General features: G+C 42.8%; 1 protein-coding gene across 2 annotated transcripts in view; it reads left to right on the top strand.

Moving 5' to 3' along the window:
- Nucleotides 1–18,049, top strand: part of LOC147254937 (rho guanine nucleotide exchange factor TIAM1-like) — a 46,501-nt gene that overhangs the window by 25,676 nt on the left and 2,776 nt on the right. For both annotated transcript variants that reach the window (XM_086216518.1, XM_086216519.1), the window contains exons 7-26: nucleotides 683–868; nucleotides 2,905–3,051; nucleotides 3,181–3,255; nucleotides 3,396–3,566; nucleotides 3,861–3,965; nucleotides 4,931–5,012; nucleotides 5,293–5,379; nucleotides 5,916–6,128; nucleotides 6,692–6,792; nucleotides 13,687–13,872; nucleotides 15,004–15,072; nucleotides 15,418–15,543; nucleotides 15,640–15,748; nucleotides 16,580–16,759; nucleotides 16,847–16,965; nucleotides 17,049–17,157; nucleotides 17,279–17,337; nucleotides 17,419–17,524; nucleotides 17,609–17,696; nucleotides 17,820–17,992. In XM_086216518.1, the coding sequence (XP_086072644.1) occupies nucleotides 683–868; nucleotides 2,905–3,051; nucleotides 3,181–3,255; nucleotides 3,396–3,566; nucleotides 3,861–3,965; nucleotides 4,931–5,012; nucleotides 5,293–5,379; nucleotides 5,916–6,128; nucleotides 6,692–6,792; nucleotides 13,687–13,872; nucleotides 15,004–15,072; nucleotides 15,418–15,543; nucleotides 15,640–15,748; nucleotides 16,580–16,759; nucleotides 16,847–16,965; nucleotides 17,049–17,157; nucleotides 17,279–17,337; nucleotides 17,419–17,524; nucleotides 17,609–17,696; nucleotides 17,820–17,992 (2,491 nt within the window). The remainder of the gene's footprint in view (nucleotides 1–682; nucleotides 869–2,904; nucleotides 3,052–3,180; nucleotides 3,256–3,395; nucleotides 3,567–3,860; nucleotides 3,966–4,930; nucleotides 5,013–5,292; nucleotides 5,380–5,915; nucleotides 6,129–6,691; nucleotides 6,793–13,686; nucleotides 13,873–15,003; nucleotides 15,073–15,417; nucleotides 15,544–15,639; nucleotides 15,749–16,579; nucleotides 16,760–16,846; nucleotides 16,966–17,048; nucleotides 17,158–17,278; nucleotides 17,338–17,418; nucleotides 17,525–17,608; nucleotides 17,697–17,819; nucleotides 17,993–18,049) is intronic.

The raw sequence follows: 18,049 nt of genomic DNA, 5'->3' as shown, positions 1-18,049 counted from the left end.
TTGACAGTAACAAGCATTAAAAATCACTATCTAGTCTATTGCTTTCATAATTATCACATTCAGGCGTATCAATATTGGTATTCCTGAAGTCTTTTCAGGTGCAAGACATGTTAGACAAGGATGATGGACGGAGGACAAGAGGAGTAACATGAAGTAATGCCTGAGGCTGCAGATGCTTCACGTATCAGCTGTCAGATAGCTTTTTATTCGTAACACAGTAGTTGGCACTATTCAACAGCCTTCCAGTCTCTATATGAATTTAATAGGTCTGTTTACAGAGGAGGGAGATCAAATGGCCTTTGTTTGGCCTGTTAGGTAGTGCCTAGTTGGAGCGGTTCTGTTTGGCAGTGTTAGGTTTCACATTGTGCAGAACTGAATAGATATAGGCCTGTTCCTTGGAAAGCTGAAACACTCCCAACCTCTATCTGCCAGCGGAATGTGCATTATTGTTGCTTGTCTCAGAGCTACTTGGCAGAGATAAAGAGCCCTCCATGACAGGGCCTGGCCACCTCTTCCAAACACCAGTTCAGGACCGTGACTGGGAAGGGACGCCCCATTGAATTATCACAATATCTTGCGCTACTGCCCCAGTAAACATCCAAATGTTAGACTGCAAGTTGGAAAACACTCTTGAGAACACCGTGCTGAACAATCACCTCGATGGATTTCTGTTCCTCTGCAGATCTTCTTATGGGAGCAGAACCTGGAGCAGTTTCACATGGATCTATTCCGCTTCAGGTGCTACCTGGCCAGCCTGCAGGGAGGTGAGCTTCCCAACCCCAAACGCCTCCTGGCCTTCGCATCTCGCCCTACCAAGCTGGCAATGGGTCGACTGGGTATATTCTCCGTCTCCTCCTTCCACGCACTGGTAAATATATCACCTCTTTTTTCCACGTCTATTAAATGTGCTAGAATTTCATCCTGCTTTTATTAAGCTTTGCAATACCTTACTACCATAACACCTGAGGTGAGAAGTTCACACATCATCAGTTCATCCAGGATTGAAGCAATTTCTTCACAGCAAAGAACCCAATTAAAGCAAATGAAACAGTACGAAGATCCATGTAACATTGCTATTGCAGAAGGAAGGCAAAGTGATGGAACTTACTGGTTACGGGAGTCTTCACAGTATTGACTGTTGATTCATTGATTTGTTTTATGAATCAGCTTGAGCTCTGATGAAACTTCACATGACACACACACACACACACACACCCGTCACTCTGCACCAGAGCAACGTAGTAAATTCTGCTTTTATATTTTTTATAGCTGACGTGTATGTCTTGTGATAGAAAACCACCTCCCCACCGCTTATAATTTGGTTTAATTGTTAGATAAGTCTTACTTTACAACAAGCTATTCTCAATGACCAACCTCTCCATTGAGCTAAACATGAAGTAGGATTATGGGAAATGTGGTCCTATCATCAGAAGTAGGCCATGAGGTGGTTGCCAAACTCCTCATCAGATGACCACATGTACCAACACCACTGCGTCAGTCCAATCACAGCCAACCAGCATGACATGTGACAATCCAGTGGCTACGAAGTGATAAAAGCAAACTCTTCTCATTTGTCCACACTTATCTTGATGCTTTCTTCTTAAGTACATTAGAAAGAAATCACACTTTTTTTCCCCTCAATTTGCAATTCATGGTAATACCAATAATATTACGGCAAAAAAAAAAAATCTCATAAAACTTTGCCAAGATCCGTTTCTGATAACGCATGCTGCAAAAGAGAGACTTTTTGAACCCCAGAAATATCCTAGGATAACAGGATAAGTCAAAGTAATAGCGGGATTTTCATTAAATTTGATAGATAGATTTTAGTTTGAGGAATAATTAATTTGATTTTGGAATTGATCCGGGTCTGATAAAGAGTTTGCGTGCCCTCTAGCATCTGTATGCATTTAGCTGGCAGCTTCACAAGAATGACTTCAAATACTTTCTAAAGTTGCAGAGATCAAACGGATAACCTCCAGTTTTTAGATGATTTCTTCAAAAAGAGTAGAGTACAGCAGGTACATCTGGTGCCTCTCCTGATGGGTCAATTGATTCCAGAAACTAAAATACAACCTGGCTCTCAACACGGCGCAACTGTTAGCAGGTTTTTGGTTCTGTTTCAGCCTCCCACAGTTGCTCAGGGTTCACACACTGCACAGCTAAAAGCCCTTGTAGAACAGGAAAACATCTATTTGATTTTTAGAACTGTGTGTGCAGATCAGTGAGGTATTTTTTTTTTCTTCTCTCCACCAACGTGGTGTTGCAAGGCAGGTGGGTGTTTAAGCTGCTAGATAGAAGGGTGGGATATCACAAAAGAGACACTTTCCAACAGCTCTCTCCTCCTCTTTATCTTTCACTCCTCTCTAATCTGCTCACATCTCCCTCACCTGAATACTAGTATGAGCAGAATGTCTAAAAAAGCATTAACGGGAGAAAAATGACAGGTTGAGCCCAGATTTAGATTCTTCTCCTATGTGCAGTGTTGTTTCTAATTATTAATTCATTGAATACAGACCTTTTTGACCCTTGCCCAGTCACTGATGAGGAGCCTAGAAATGCCAGAGGGTGTAGAAATCTGCACAAGTGTAGCCATCAGGCATGAAATGGAAATGGCAGCAGTGCATCCGTAAATTAACTACTGATCACACATTGGCTTCTGTTACCCTCTTTCATCATTTGATTGACATGACGAGTCAGTTCTTATTTAGCAGCAGTTCAGCAATGGCGTTGTGAAATTCCTCTCATTTATGTTCACGGGAAACAGAATTGCTGCAGCGTTCATGTGCACTCATAACTCTGCATTCTTTTTTAACCTGCATCAGTCTCTTATATTTTAAAAGAGTGACATGAGCTACAGCCTTTGTCTGTTTTAACCCTGATTAAGCTGTTATATTTTGGCAGGTGGCAGCACGCACAGAAACCGGAGTGAGACGGCGGACGCACGCCATGTCGCGCTCCTGCAGCAAGCGCAAGAGCAGGTTCTCCTCCCTCTGGGGTCTGGACACTACCTCAAAGAAAAAGACAAAAGCCTATCCAAGTATCAACCAGGTCTGTTGGCTTTTACTTCAGGACGTTTAGGGATTTTAAGTCCCTCAGCAATCTAAGAGATACCTCAAACACATAACTTTGGTTTTCCATCATTTGAGTTCTGACCACATGGCCTTTCTGTCCCTGCAGGTCTTTGCTGATGGTGAAGAGCTTGTGAAGAAGCCTGTAGATAGCATGTATGCTGATCCAGCCAAGGAACACGCAGTAAGAAGAATTTTCTCTTCCTTGTAGATAGGTGATATCAGACTTGCCTGACTAAATCTTTACAGTGAAACACGGCTGAAAAAAATAAGTCAGACCTCAAAAGCAGATTGAGGAGCCTTTCTTTGTGCTTCGCTTCACAGAGAAGTGAGGAGGGGGGTGTTAAAAGCCTTCCTCAGCCCAGCACAGAGAGTGACATCTGGGTCCCTGACCACCTCACACCCTCCTGGGTGTGTTTGCCAAATGACCAGCCGGTGCTAACCATCATCCAACCGGGGGAATCAGCACTGTGCGTTCTGGAAAACATATGCAAGGTAACAGCGTCACTTCACCTGACGTGGGCCACGTTTCACTCCAAGCCTAACACACGAGGACTTGCACACTTGAGAAACCTGCATGGGATAACTTGTCATTAGGGGCCAAACAAAAACTGTTGAAGTGAATGAATAGCAGATTCAGGAGGATCTGAAAGTCTCATTGCAACAGGTGTGCTGAATGGCTTTGCGGATCTTTTTTTCTTCAACCAGAAACAAATCTGTGGAGCTGCTGTCATATTTCTGATCTTAACCACTCCCGTCTGTCTCCCTCTCCCCTCCCTCATCACACAGGCTCACCAGCTCAACCCTACCAAGCACTACTTGCGGCTCAAATTCCTAATCGAAAACCAAGTGCAATTCTACATTCCTAAACCAGAGGAGGATGTGTGTGACCTGGTAAATAAGTTCTTGTTTGAACCTTTAACACAGACAAAGCTCAAAACACTTAGAAAACCTTTGGAAAAAATATCCTAAAACTTTAGGGTTTCTGAAAAAACAGATAGAATTGTCCACATCCAGTCAAAGCTTTATTTCTCAGTGTCAGTCGTATGGTGCGACTGCAGCTTCCATGCTTTTTCTTTAGGGTTTTAACAGCTGACACACGGCAGTGCTCGACTCAAGGTTTATTTATTGCACCACTCATGTTACAGCAAATCTGCTCTTCATCGGATTTAATGGAAAAGTACAATGGCGTCTTTGATACACGATTCAGGACATGATGCAAAAATAGTCACATGATATCATATCACAAGTGTTGACATTAACACATCTATGTATAATATCTGTATCTATCTATATGCATCTGTACGTCTTCATTTAGTCGGAGCAAGAGCAGTGTAGCTTGCTAAACTGGTACAGCAGTAGTGAGTTGTTTCGTGTGCTGTGCTCTATGTTTGCCTGACTCCAGACCAGCTACTGTCCTTTTGTGGTTTGGAACTGCACGTGTACGGTTATACCAATGATTCATGTCTGTCTGTCTATTACTAAACTGTCAAATCAACAATATTTTTTCAAAGAACCATCAAAAATGGCATTATGGTGTAGGAATTAACTTGGTTTGGGACAAAAACAAGCCCCAAGGGCATTATATGATTTGATATCCCTTGTACTTTACGCACAGAAACATAAATCTAGCTGAGTGTAGCCCTAATAAAACCGTCCTGTGTTGACTTTTGTATTTTCATCACATTCCCAGACACGCAGTAACTATCCTGCTTGAAAACTTGAGCTGCTTTGTCTAAGAATACAGAAAATTAGCGCTCCATTTCTGTGCTGTGACAAACCCACCCACCAGAACATGAATAGAAGTAGGCCATTGTATCATGATTTATATAATAACTTTCTTTTTGTTTTTTTTACAGCTTTACAAAGAAATTGAGCTCTGCTCCAAAATAACAAAAGTCATCCAGTTTGACAGGGATGAATCCTGCATGATTGGTTATGGTAGGACCCATTTAAATTATCCCATTTTCTTTTGGAACAGATTTGTTGTATAATATGCTTTGTTAAAATGCTTTATATGTCATGTTTTCATTGTGGACATAAGTGCCTTTCTTTGACTTGTACCTGACCTGAATGATATCAGACATATTCTCATTTGTTGTGCACAGATCTCTCTGATGTGTTTTATATAACTGAATCCCCCTTGTCTCTCTCTCTCTCTCTCTATCACTCTCTCTCTCTCTCTCTGCGCCCCCTCTCGCCTCTCCTTTTCCTCCTCCAGGTTTCTCCATCTCAGTAGTGGAGGAGGACAGAGTGCAGCAGCTCTACATCACTGATGTGAGGGCGGGTGGATTAGCCTTCGCCAAAGGTTCATTACCCTCCATTTACATCAAATAATCTCCCTTCAAAAACGTAATCTTTGAGCTAATGAGTTGCATGTACAGAAAACAAATGGGGTGCATTCAGTTCAATTAGGCCTTTATAGCATTTTTCTCATATTTCTCTTGGAAAGGCCTTTTATGTTTATTCAAAAGACGCCGGAGGTTTCTGAAAATACAGCTGCTCTCAAGGGCATTGATAGCTGTAACGACAACCAGACCGCCTCTTACAGGCCTTTGTGAAGAGCAGTGCTGAATAGAACCTCACCACAGCTGCTTTGTGCTGCTGCTGCTACGTCGGACAACAGGCTGGTGCGATTATAAAGGATCATGCTTGTTGTTGAGCCCAGTGCACATGCAATGATGATGTGTTTCACTTGGCTCAGGGAAGCGCAAAGAACACATAAATAACCTGCAAGTAATAGTCTCCGGGGTTGTTTTCCTCTAACGAAAATTAGATTGTAGTAGATCTGTCTGCTTAGTATGAGACAAGTGAGTTAAAGCTGAGGTTGTTTCCGCCCTGCAGGTCTGAATGCGGGAGATGAAATACTTCAGCTGAACGGAAAGGACTCTCACAGCCTGAACTTCTCGGACATGAAGGCGGCGTTCTCCCAATCCTCTCTGGCTTTGACTGTCAGCACTCTACCTTCTGTGGACCGCCGGCAGCTCTGCTACCTGCCGCCACGCCGCTCAGACGCAGAGGAAGATCTGTACACGGACATCTTCTCCCAGAGTCAAGGTGACAAACACAGACTCATGTACAAATCCTGCTCCTTAACGTTTAGTGGCACTGTAAGCTGGCAAGCTTTGAGGTAAGTTGAAATTAAACTTATCAGTTATATATTAGATTAATCAGTGTCACACAGCTGCTCTGTAATTACTCAGATACTCAGTGACGAAAGGAAAAACCAGGTTATTCTCAAGCTTTGAAAAAACAAAAAAAGATTTCATTCCAGTTTCACAAAAGCAAACATGTATTCTACAGGGTCTTTCTCGCTCTTTTTTTTTTTGAATAAAAGATTTTGCCAGCCACTGCCAGCATCCTTGAACAATTTCAATTATATTTAAAGACCGCCAGAATATTGTGTGCTATGGTGATGAACTGAACTCTCATTTAAAAAAGAAGCAATTCAATGTTCCTTTTTTTTCTTTTTTATGAACAGTTGAATGATTTTCAGACAAAAAGCTAAGAAAATTCATTATTAATTTATCCGTTTACTACAAAGAACAAACAACAGTACTGCCACAATGAAAAATGAAAGTCTTCATGAAGCTCATAAACGGCGTGATTGGGTGTTGCAGAGGAGATCCTGGACGACGGCGTGGGACTGCTGCTGGAAAGCTCAGGGGACAGCTTGGATGAAGACTCTGAAATCTTCAGTCAGTTCGATGAGTGCAGAAAGGTAAGAGCAGCAACTGCTATGACTGAAGAAAACAACAGATGGCACTTTTTTCAAGATTTCCCTCCTCTGCTTGTTTCTTGCTTCCTTCACAGCTCTGTTGTTATGAAAGAGCAACTGATTCCAGCTCTTGGAGTCTCGCGGCATCCGCATTAAAACCAGTTGTTGTTGTTTCTGCATGTAAATCTCTTTCAGGCTCTTCTTTCTTTTTCATGCAGGGCATCTATTCTTAAGTGTGTCATAGCTTCTGACATGTAAAAATCAAAGGGCCCTTTTATATTAATTCCTGCCTGTGTTACTGGGCCAAGTGTATCTGGATCCTTGAGGCAAGGTGAAGTATTCTTTTTTGAATGTAGCGTTCAAATTGATGGACGGGCTTTTGATCGTTTGAATTCGGATTGCATGACTATGTGCCGTAATTCGGATCAGACCGAATGGGCGCGTATGCGTATTAGCTTTAAGTGAACAAACACACGCAAAAAAAAAAACACAACCGGGGGTTACAGAGGAAAAGAAAAAAATTCGAAGGAGCATCTCAATATAACAATAACACAGCAAAATTGTCTGTTCTGTTGAAAGTTAAAAAAAAATAACCCCACATACCTGAGGGGGAATGTGAAGTCGCATGCTACTTGGTTTGACGGTAGAGGCTCTAAGATGAGCGAATACAGAATTTGTATCGACACGCTAAACTGTACCAAATGTCTGCTAAGTGGTTCACTTTTTGAACAAACTGTACAAGTTCCCCGCTTTTACTCTTCCATCACAGCAGCTTTTAGCCAATTAACTTGTCATAGTAAATGTTTCTACGGACATTGATTTTCATTTATTTTCAACGCCAAGTTTTCTTGGCTCCTCTACTCGTTGGCCACGTCGGTTAGTTCTCAGGTTACATTTACAGCCAGTGCTTCTTCACAGATTTAGTACTTGGATCTGGCAAACAGTAAATGCAATGAATTGCACCAGAATTAACTTAGTTATGACAAAAATCCATGGGTGGATTTGTTGTGTGGGAGGCGTTGGATGAATCAGCAACCAAACGTGGGAGTTGCCCAGGTCAGTTTCATCAAATGACCCCTCTGACCTCCACGGGAAGCAGGCGCAACCAGGCCGAGAACCAGGCCGGCGTCACAGGACTGACTTACACCAGCATTAGCTAAGTTTTCATATATTGTTAATGCACTTTTTGAAAATACGTAGAAAACTGTGCTCACCGGAGGTGGAATTTTCCTTTCACTTTCAACAGTTAGATGGAGTTTTCAAAGAAGTTCAGCCGTCGTGAGCATATAATTTGCATTATACCACTGGCAAAAAAAGGACATTTTATTCCCAGCAGGGTAACTTTACATTTGATTGTGAGAGTAAAAACTGCTGTTCAAATGACTGATGTGGATGAAAGCAATGACTTTAATTTGTCCTTGAGTAATAAACTAATATCCAATCAGGGTTTTGACTCTGACACTAAACCTCAGCTGATTAATTTGCTTTGATATTGACTGAATGAATGAGGAAATTAAACGGCATGTCTGTCTCTGTAAGAGAGAGGAGAGACGGAGAAACTCTGCACTTATCTTGATGAACCAACGCAAAACAGTAGTGGATGTGAATGCTCGTTTTGGAGCCTGTCTGAGGATGTGGTTCAAATGTGCTGTACCTGTGTCATGATAAAAGAGAGCAGTAAATCAGAATGTTTCAATGGCAGAAGATAAGCATTCTGTACATCCTGCATCAGTCACAGTATGTTTTGTTTTACGTTACATTTTTTTGCATTCCTTATTCTGTCTGCGTGTTGTGAAGAGACTCCTTGCTAAAGATGATCAAGTCACCAACTGCAGGATAGAAGATAAAGCAGTAACAAATCTCATAATGGAAGACATTTGTGTGTGGGAGTAAAAGTGAGGATGCATTTCCTCTTGTTCTTTCATTTACTGATCACAAACAAAAGCATTTCCTGGCCCTACAGAATGACCACAGGAGCCCCTGGCTACCTCGCATCATTTGAATAAACCTTCCCTACTCTCCATTTTCATCCTCCGAATCCTCCAGTACAACTTGTTCCTGTGTTCAACCTGCTCTTCATCAGGCTACTCCCTTGCAGCTCCCCCTGTTCTCATCTCTCCCCCTTTATTGCTCAAATCCCGCATTTATATTCCACTGCGATGAGCCTCACCCAGCCAATCCTGCCCCTCTGCAGCCTCAGGGAGGAGACCCCTTCCTCACTGCTCTGATTGCTCTCTCCCTTGTCTGGGGGATGATCAAGACCCATTTACAAAACTGCTGCAGTTGGCCAGATCTTCACACTCACTCTGTGTGCTTGAGTTTGTCTGGGCTGTAGCTGAGAGAGAGAGAGAGAAATAGAGAGCGAGAGGGAGAGAGAGAGAGGAAACAGCAGTGACAGAGATACAGCAGACTCTGAAAGCGAAAAAGGAGTTGGAAGTCTGTAAGTGCTGGTGGGCGGAGAGGAGGAGGCTGAGCAGCTTCACTCATCCTTCATCACAGTCACCTTCTCCTTTTTTTGTAAATAGATAAAAGACAAAAGGACTGAGAATGTGCTGCAGAGGCGCAGTGTAGACTTTCAGAAGTCTCTCTCTCTCTCCCTCTCTGGAACTTTGACTGTCCACCTGCATCCAGCTATGTCCGTTCTGAAGTGGAGCAAACACAGAAAGCGCTCCTCAGACTCCATCTATGACATGCTTCATCTGGTGAGCTTGTGTCTTTGTATCGTGTTTATGTTATCTGGTTGGTTCTTGCTGCTGCTGCTGCTGCTGCTGCTGCTGCAGTAGACGAGGAGCTGTTGTTGTTCCAAGTAGCGTACGGCACTTATTCTTTTTTAGCGTTTGTTTCACACATCTTCTTGGCTGCTACAGACAGACAACAGGAAGCTGTGAGTCACCGCTGTGTCGCAGAGTTGCCCCATAATCTCTAGAGTGCTCCATAGCATGAGAACACACACACACAAACACAAACCCTCACAGCATGCTGAAGCTCAGACTCTCCAGGAGTGACAGTAGAGGACTTAGTTTCACACCTGCTCAGACCTCGTTCCTGCAGTTTTCCTACTTGGCGCCTTCACCTGCGATTTCAGTTTTAGAGGGTAGATGTGCAGTCTTCTCCTGTCCTGCTGGGTTTTCATGTTTTTATTGGTATTTTTTTATAGAAAAAAATTATCTGTCATTGTTGCATCCTGACAGCCTGTCTGAACTACATCTTGTCCTCTTCATAATTAAAGGATTGTTTTTCTTCTTTGTGTCCCACCCCCTCACACTGCTCATCCTCTTCTCCCTGCCATGTCATGAGTGTTCATGTACTCAAAGCTGCCATGGTGTTAATGAGCCCAGACTGTGATGGTGAGGACTGTGACCAGCTTGTCAAGCCCAGTAATAATGGTTGATCTGGTTTGATGACATGAGCAGGAACTAATCGCATTCGTTTTCTCATCTCGTTGCACGGGTAGCCTCAAATGTGTGCTGCTGTTGTGTTTTTGTTGCATATTTAACTTCCATTAAAGGTGAATTTATTCCATTTTGATATTGTATTTACCGCTGACAGCAATGGCGTAGACCCAAAACCAGGGGTGCCTTCAGCATGGTCAATGTTCGGTGTTTCTCGGAAGCCTCAAATCTAAAGTTTTAACATAACTTTGACCCCCCTTTGTAACCTATAATTCCTTATAAAACGTTATTTGGTGTGTTGCAGCGGTGCAAAGACCAGGGAGTAGAAGCCAAATCAGCCCTGTGACTTATGAAAAGCTCTATGTTCTCTTAAGTCCGGCTGGATGTGGTCATCAGCATCAACAGCGAGCGAGGCCGAAACCTGCCCACGTCATATGACTGCTCCGTCGCTTATGAGCGTACTTGTTATTCTGCTCCATGATGTATCCGTAGTGTTATAACAATAACCACGGACAGTTTTTAAACTTTCTTAAACATGGTGGTTGAAATAAAATACTGAACCAAACAAATGTGCAGCGGTAGAAACATGTACACCTGTAGGTCCTGGAATTTAAAAAAAACAACAATCTCCCCAAGGAAGGACTTCTGGAGGGTTGAAATGATATCCCAAGAACTAAATTTAGCTCCTGCAGTCAAAACAACAGTAGTTCCTCCCCAGGATCTTAGTTCCTGGGGGAAATTCCCCATTTTCTTTTGTTTTCTTTTTTTTCTGGGGAGGGAAATCAATGATGCACATGCAGTCAGCACCTCGTATAATTAAGGTTAAACTGCTGAAGAGCGCGACGAGAATCCTGCAGAGTGAGCAAACACACGAGTGTGTTCATGAGAATGGAGTGAGAGTGATGAGAAGTAAAGGACAGGAGAGGAGACAGGACAAGAGGTGATTAGGAGTCAGACAGGAGTGAAAAACTAAGAGATGGAAATGAAGGGAGGAAGGAAGAAAAACGGAATAGAGGAAAAGAAGAAATGAGGTGAAAACGTGTGGTTAAAACAGGCGCAGAGGGAAGAGAGTGTGGAGGGAAACAGAACAGCAGAGGAAAGACGGGCAGATGTAAAAGAATCTGGTACCTTCAGTCTTATTTACATCTGGTGGATAAATGAGAGGTACATGTACTTGACATTAGAGATCCTTGATTTGAAATGAGAGCTGCTCAGGTTATTATAGGATGGATTCAATTTTTAAAGATCGCATCAACGTTTTGTTTTGTGAAGAATAGAATGAAAAATAGAATAATAACCTAATCTCTTTGTAACCTTGTAGCGGTGGTAGGAGTATCCATGAGTCATCCTCCACATTTACTATTAGAAAGAAGACGACAGTGACAGAGCAATTACAAAAGAGGATGAGCATTATACCAGGACTTCACCAAAATACTGGACACACTTTTGGTGTTTTAATCTTTCTAAGGTGGCTTGAAAAAGAGTGCATATAGTTGCAGAAAGTGGTTTAAAAATTTGCATGCACCAACTTTGAGCTTTGCCCCGGATGCTTACACTTCCTGGCTCCGCTTCTTTGTCAAACATCCTTTTTAAAACGACTGTCTTCATCAGAAAGGCAGCGCTTGTTTTCAGTGTTGGTTCAGTGTGGCTTGCTCCTGCCGTATTGGATTTACAGACATTGTAGCACTTCTCAGTTCATCCGTTGTTCTTGAAGCTGCCTGATTATTTTGGGAACGTCGTCAGGAGGAACAAATGGCAGGCGCGCCTCACGTATCACTGTATCCGTCTGCTTCGAGTGATGAACAGTGGTGGGGACATTCGGAAACGGGACCTGTGATTGTTGTGCATGTATTTGTCCTTTGCAGTTTACTAATTTATTATTCATCCTAGTTTCTACAACTGTAAATCTCACCTTTTATTATTCACATGTGCACAGTGTATTTGGTTATGAGGCGCATTTTGATGCCTTCAGGTGTTTCGACTCATGCTAGATCAGCAGCTGGCATCTAAATTCAGATGATTTCATCGGAGAGTAATAAAGCTCCATCTTCCGCAGCTATGTGCAGGCTGCATTCTTATTATTTCCCAGAGGAGTGCGTAGGTACAACAGGATAAATTGCTTCTGTCTGGACTACAAAATTCTCATATTACCAAGTCGAGACCTCAACCTCCACGGGGGCCTGCACCTGAATGTTTTCCCACAACAGGAGCCGTCCCTGTAGGACCTCTTTCAGGGTCTTGGTCAGGGGAGTCAAAGGCACCTGCTGGAGCGTCAGGACTTCTGAGTAGCTGTGAAAAATGGTTGAGTTCAGCTTGAAGCAAAATTGCTTTGAGTCCAAACAACAAGATGTCATCGAAACTTTTGAGTATGACATGACGAAACATGACGAAAACTATAGATGGTTGACCGATATCCCCCTCGCCCCGATAATTAGTAATCAGGGATTAAACTAAGTATCTTTGCTGATAGAGATTTGCAGTAAAAATGAAACTATTGATTTCAAAATTCAGGTAACATAAACTCCGCCACTTTGTTGAAATGCTTTAAAAGTATATGTTTAATTACGTTGCTGACAGCCAAAGTAGCTCATTTTAAAATTTATTTTATTTTACATGCATCACATGACATCACCCATTTTCTGCGCCCCAACAGGCCAACTGGGGGTCTTAGGAATATAAATGTTAGTGTTAGTTGGTGCACCTATGGTGGGGTGGGGTGTCACCTATATAACAGTGGTTCAACACTTGCTGGTGGTTCTTGTTCTGTGGTTATAACCACTCCCTTTTTTGCCCATGAATGATGAGAAAAAAATTGATGAGAAAAAAAAAAGAGAAAGGTCTTGTTTTGTGTTTGTTTTGTGTTTGATCTGCTAAGTGCTTCCTTCCCAAAACGAAATAAAGGTTTAAAGGCCATGAGTTCTTTTAGTGCTTTCCATTCTGTGTTTGTATTGATTTCAAAAGTCCAAATATCACTTCGCTTTCATGGCAGGTGAGGCTGTAGCCCGTTGAGAACTACTCTTCCATGTAGGCGGAGTCGCTGAGTGGGGGTCTATTTTGGGCTGTAATGATAGTGTAATGCACATCAGGGTTGGTCTCCACGGCAACCCATCCAGTATGTGGATGGACACAGTTGTGTGTATATTTTGATTCTGTGAAAGAGATGACTCACTACGCCAATGAGCCGTCAGTAGGAGGAAAACACCAGGGAAAAGAGGGATGTGAGTGAGAGAGCGAGGTGGAGAGGTATTGTTATGACACACCAAAAATAGACCAAATTAGTGCTTTTTTTTTTTTTTTTTTTTAGAGCTGACTCTCTGCCTCTTTCCAGGCTCACTCTCTGCACAGTCATGAGTCCGTGCACATCACTAGATGGAAAGTGACATCTGAATGTTAATATTTGAGGTGCTGCTACTGAGCTGATTGATGTTTGGATCTTACCTCCTTTGGCCTCAAGTCAGGAGTTTATAATTTATCGCATTTCCCCTCTTTTTTTTTTTTTTTGTAGAATACAGAGCAAGTCGCTGCTTTCTGCCGCAGTCTCCATGACATGAATCCCACGGAGTGCGTGTCCTCTTCGCCTAGCCCGGACTCACCCTTCCCACCTCCTGCTACTCTCCGACAGCTCTCCGACGCCGACAAGCTCCGCAAAGTCATCTGTGAACTCGTGGAGACGGAACGCACCTATGTCAAAGTCAGTATCTGGCTTGTTAAGGGGCAGATGGTCGGTGTGGGTGTGTGCATATGTTCCTTCTGTCCATTACTCTGCATTTCCATCGGACTCGTATTGGGTTAGAGCTTCACATTACCTGTTTCACACGGCCTATCCATATTTATCACCATGTCCCAGGAGGTGTAAAAGGGACACAGCTGTGCCCTTGCCTGGAGTTATTGCTTCATCTCCTTCTGCCCAGTGTATATGTGGCTCAGTGGAATAACTGGCTTTAATGGGGGGGGTGGCATAATGTCAAGGCTATTGAAAATGTTTTATCTCATTACTGGTGACACAAATATTTATTCCAGAAATCACACGGTAGATGGTATATTGTGGCAGCCTTCAAGGGTACCATCAAATTTTCAGCTATTTGTCCCACTTACCCGCATCGAAATGGACATGTTATATGTCACGGTGTAATACCTGAAGCTCAGCAGGGTAGATAAAATGAAGCAAATGTATTAAAAAAGGTTTGAATATGATGTAACTTACCTGTAAATATCCAGCGTTAAAAAAGCTTTGGCCGTGTGTGTTCCGCGCGGCAAGCTACACATCCACCAGTGGTAGTTACGGCGAGAGTCAGCTGCTGCTGAGTTTTTCTGCAACTTTTGACATGTCAGATCATTTTGCTGTGGACTCGGGTAGTTGAAGTCATTCTAGGCTTTTCTTTGCAACTAGTTTATCCATCCGCTGTTGTTCAGCTATTTTAAAAAAATTAAAGCCTTTTCAATATTTAACTATAATTTTGCTTTTGTTTATGGTCGGCTTCCAACAAAGACACAAGTGATTACTTCAAAATTCTTATTTTTACGATCAACTTTAAGACCAATAATTAAAATGTTAATTCAGGGTTAAATGAGATTATTATTATTCGTAATATCAAATACAAACAAATGAATTTGTCTGATGGTTTATCTACTTCCTGTGAGAAGTACTGCTACTAATCATCATAGGCGTTTTAAAGTTCATTCTTGTTCAATTAAATGTTTCCATGTGTCTGTCAGTGTGTAGAAAAGGGAATATCTCCTTGTTTTCTACAGATAATACGGTCATGTTTGTGTACCGTGCAATGATCCAAGCATCACTGAATCATCCGTTTTTGTCTTGCAGGACCTCAACTGCCTCATTGGGAGATATTTAACTCCGCTGCAGAAAGAAACCTTCCTCACTCAGGATGAGGTAGGTCAGAGATTTCCTTTGAGGAGGTAGTTGACTTTTAAATGCCAACAATGTGGAAATGTTCTAAGGCAAGTGGGTTGCATAATCATGTGAACGATGATAGCTGTGCATGAGGACAAGAGGGGTGGATAATGAGACAGCGGCAGCAGAGAGAGGGATGTTTTCAAGAGATGTTTTACATGCACTCACAATAATGAAATTCATTTGCTTTTATTACATTTTCTGTCTCTTCATAGCCCAGTTGTGCCATGGGATTAGTATGGGAGGCATCGCGAAGAAATCGAGAATAATTAGAAAAAGGAGGATTAAGTAATTAGACTCAGCTAACATGTCCTTTGTCTCTAGCTGGATGTGCTGTTTGGGAATTTGCCAGAAATGGTGGAGTTCCAAGTTGAGTTCCTCAAGACCCTGGAAGATGGGACCAGACTGGTCCCTGATCTGGAGAAACTGGAGAGAGTGGATCAATTTAAGGTACACAACCAGCAACACACATTCAGAAGAACCTTTCTAACTACTGCTCGTGTCACATCTCACCCCTCCCTTTGTTTATTTATTTTTATTTAACAGAAAATCCTCTTCTCCTTGGGAGGCTCTTTCCTGTACTATGCAGATCGTTTTAAAATCTACAGTGCTTTCTGTGCCAGTCACACCAAAGTCCCGAAGGTCCTTGTAAAGGGTGAGTAAATGTTGTCTTGCATCAACATTCCTCTTTGGGTCAAAGTAGATGATGTATTTAGCCTACAAGCAATGTCCCGTTTCCTGCGGGGCTCCATAAATCTGACAGTTCACTTGATCTCCTTCACTTTCAAACTGGTGGCTCCTTTGACTAAGAAGCCTCAAAATGTTATACAATACATAATGAGAAGTGTTGAACAGTCTGTTATCTGGCTTGCACACACTCAGCCTCTTTACCACTCAAGTGAACGTTTTACAATCCGCGTCTACATTCATGCGTCAACCAGTTATGTCTATTGTGAGTCGGAGTTCAAAGGGAGGGTGATGTCAATGGCTCTTGCATGCTTTTCACCCCGAAAATGTGTGTGCAGCTGACCAGAGTACGACTCGCACGCGTTCGAGTGAATGGTACTGTCATTGTGTTCTGTTTGGTGACTGAAGAAGATTAAATCCACAGATGGGTGGCAAGAACACAGCCTTCTGTTCCTTTAATGCAGGGCTGATTTTGTATGAGGCTGCTACAGATAATCCACGGTGCGACATGTGTGATCTCTGCAGGTGTGCATGCTCTGTTCCTCCTACAGATAATGCATACACTCTTCTAATTGGTGAAGACCATTGCATTAATTGTTGTGGACGGTGTGCACACACTTGCAAAGATTATGTGTCACAGCGTGCAGCATTAGGGAGCTTAAGTAACATCAACTGTAAGTAGCTTTGTGTTTTCACACATAGTAAGTAAAAGCTTAATTTACATACAAAAGGGAATGGTTAAATCATGGTTAAGGTGTCTGGGAGTGTCACAATAAATGTTCTTGATTGGTCATTTCAGCCAAAACAGATCCGGATTTCAAGGCCTTCCTGGATGAGCGCAATCCCAAGCAGCAGCATTCGTCCACGCTGGAGTCGTACCTGATCAAACCCATCCAGAGGGTGTTAAAGTATCCTCTCCTGCTCAAGGAGCTCTACTCCCTCACTGACCCAGACAGCGAAGAGCACTACCACCTGGACGGTAAGGCCCCCGACCTGGAAGAGAAGATGAAATCATTCTGACAGGGCAGGACCAGGGTGGATTCACGAATCATGTTTTTATACACAGTTGCCATGAAAGCCATGAACAAAGTTGCCAGCCACATCAATGAGATGCAGAAGATCCATGAGGAGTTCGGGGCTGTGTTCGACCTGCTCATCACTGAGCAGAGCGGCGAAAAGAAAGATGTAAGTTGGTAGACAATAGAAAAGCTCTGTCCTGTCAGCTCCAGGCTGCATGTTGACTGACTTTGCTGTCTTGATGTTTTCAGGTTGCTGACCTGTCCATGGGAGATCTGCTACTCCACACCAGTGTGACCTGGATCAACCCTCCTGCCTCCTTAGGAAAATGGAAGAAAGAGCCCCAGATAGCTACATTTGGTACATCAGAGATAAATTTCTCTACTTTGACACACTTTTCTTTTAGATTCATGAACTAACTCAGTTTTTGGACTGAGAGATTTGATGGTAATGGATGTATATTGTACACCATTTCTTTTAGTGTTCAAGACAGCAGTGGTCTTTGTGTGCAAAGACGGCTCTAAACAGAAAAAGAAAATGGTGAGTTAATGAAACTTAATGGAGCTCATTTCCAAAGCCTACGCAGAAAAGAGAAATCACCATTAATCTGTTTGATTAAAGGGTGGCTCCCACCGAGTCTCTATATCTTCCGATGACAAAGACCCCTTCCGATACCGTCACATGATTCCAACGGACGCCCTTCAGGTCAGATCCTTGGCTAATGCAGGTACGCAATCAGTTTTTACTGTGATATTTACGGTATACATGACATGGTTACATGATATAAACATTGGTGTTAATTCTCCTTCAGATGGCGAGGGCTCTGCTGTGTGTGAGATTGTCCACACAAAGTCGGAGTCAGAAGGAAGGCCAGAGAGGATGTTTCAGCTGTGCTGTAGGTAAGAAGGCTCTCTTCTAGCGGAGGATGATTTCAACTGCAGATTGAAACTTACGCTCGACTGATTACAGTCCTTTCTGCTGCTAGAGTGACATGCTGATAACACGCCTTCTGTCTCCTTCAGCTCTCCGGAGAGCAGAAAAGACTTTCTGAAGACCGTCCATTCCATCTTGAGGGAAAAGCACCGCCGGCAGCTCCTGAAAACTGAGAGTTTACCTCTCAACCAGCAGTATGTGCCCTTTGGAGGAAAGCGTCTGTGTGCCCTGAAGGGGGCCCGTCCTGTCATAAATAGAGCAGGTAAACAGCAGTCCATGGCTGCATTTGCCCTGCAGCCCAAAGTGTCCCACTTATAAC

This window comes from Aulostomus chinensis, chromosome 10 (genome assembly GCF_037954235.1).
Source record: "Aulostomus chinensis isolate RoL2024-O1b breed Wild chromosome 10, RoL_Achi_v1.0, whole genome shotgun sequence".
Classification (NCBI taxonomy): Eukaryota; Metazoa; Chordata; class Actinopteri; order Syngnathiformes; family Aulostomidae; genus Aulostomus; species Aulostomus chinensis.
The sequence above is the reverse complement of the archived record's forward strand: the minus strand, read 5'-3'. Positions and strand labels throughout refer to the sequence as shown.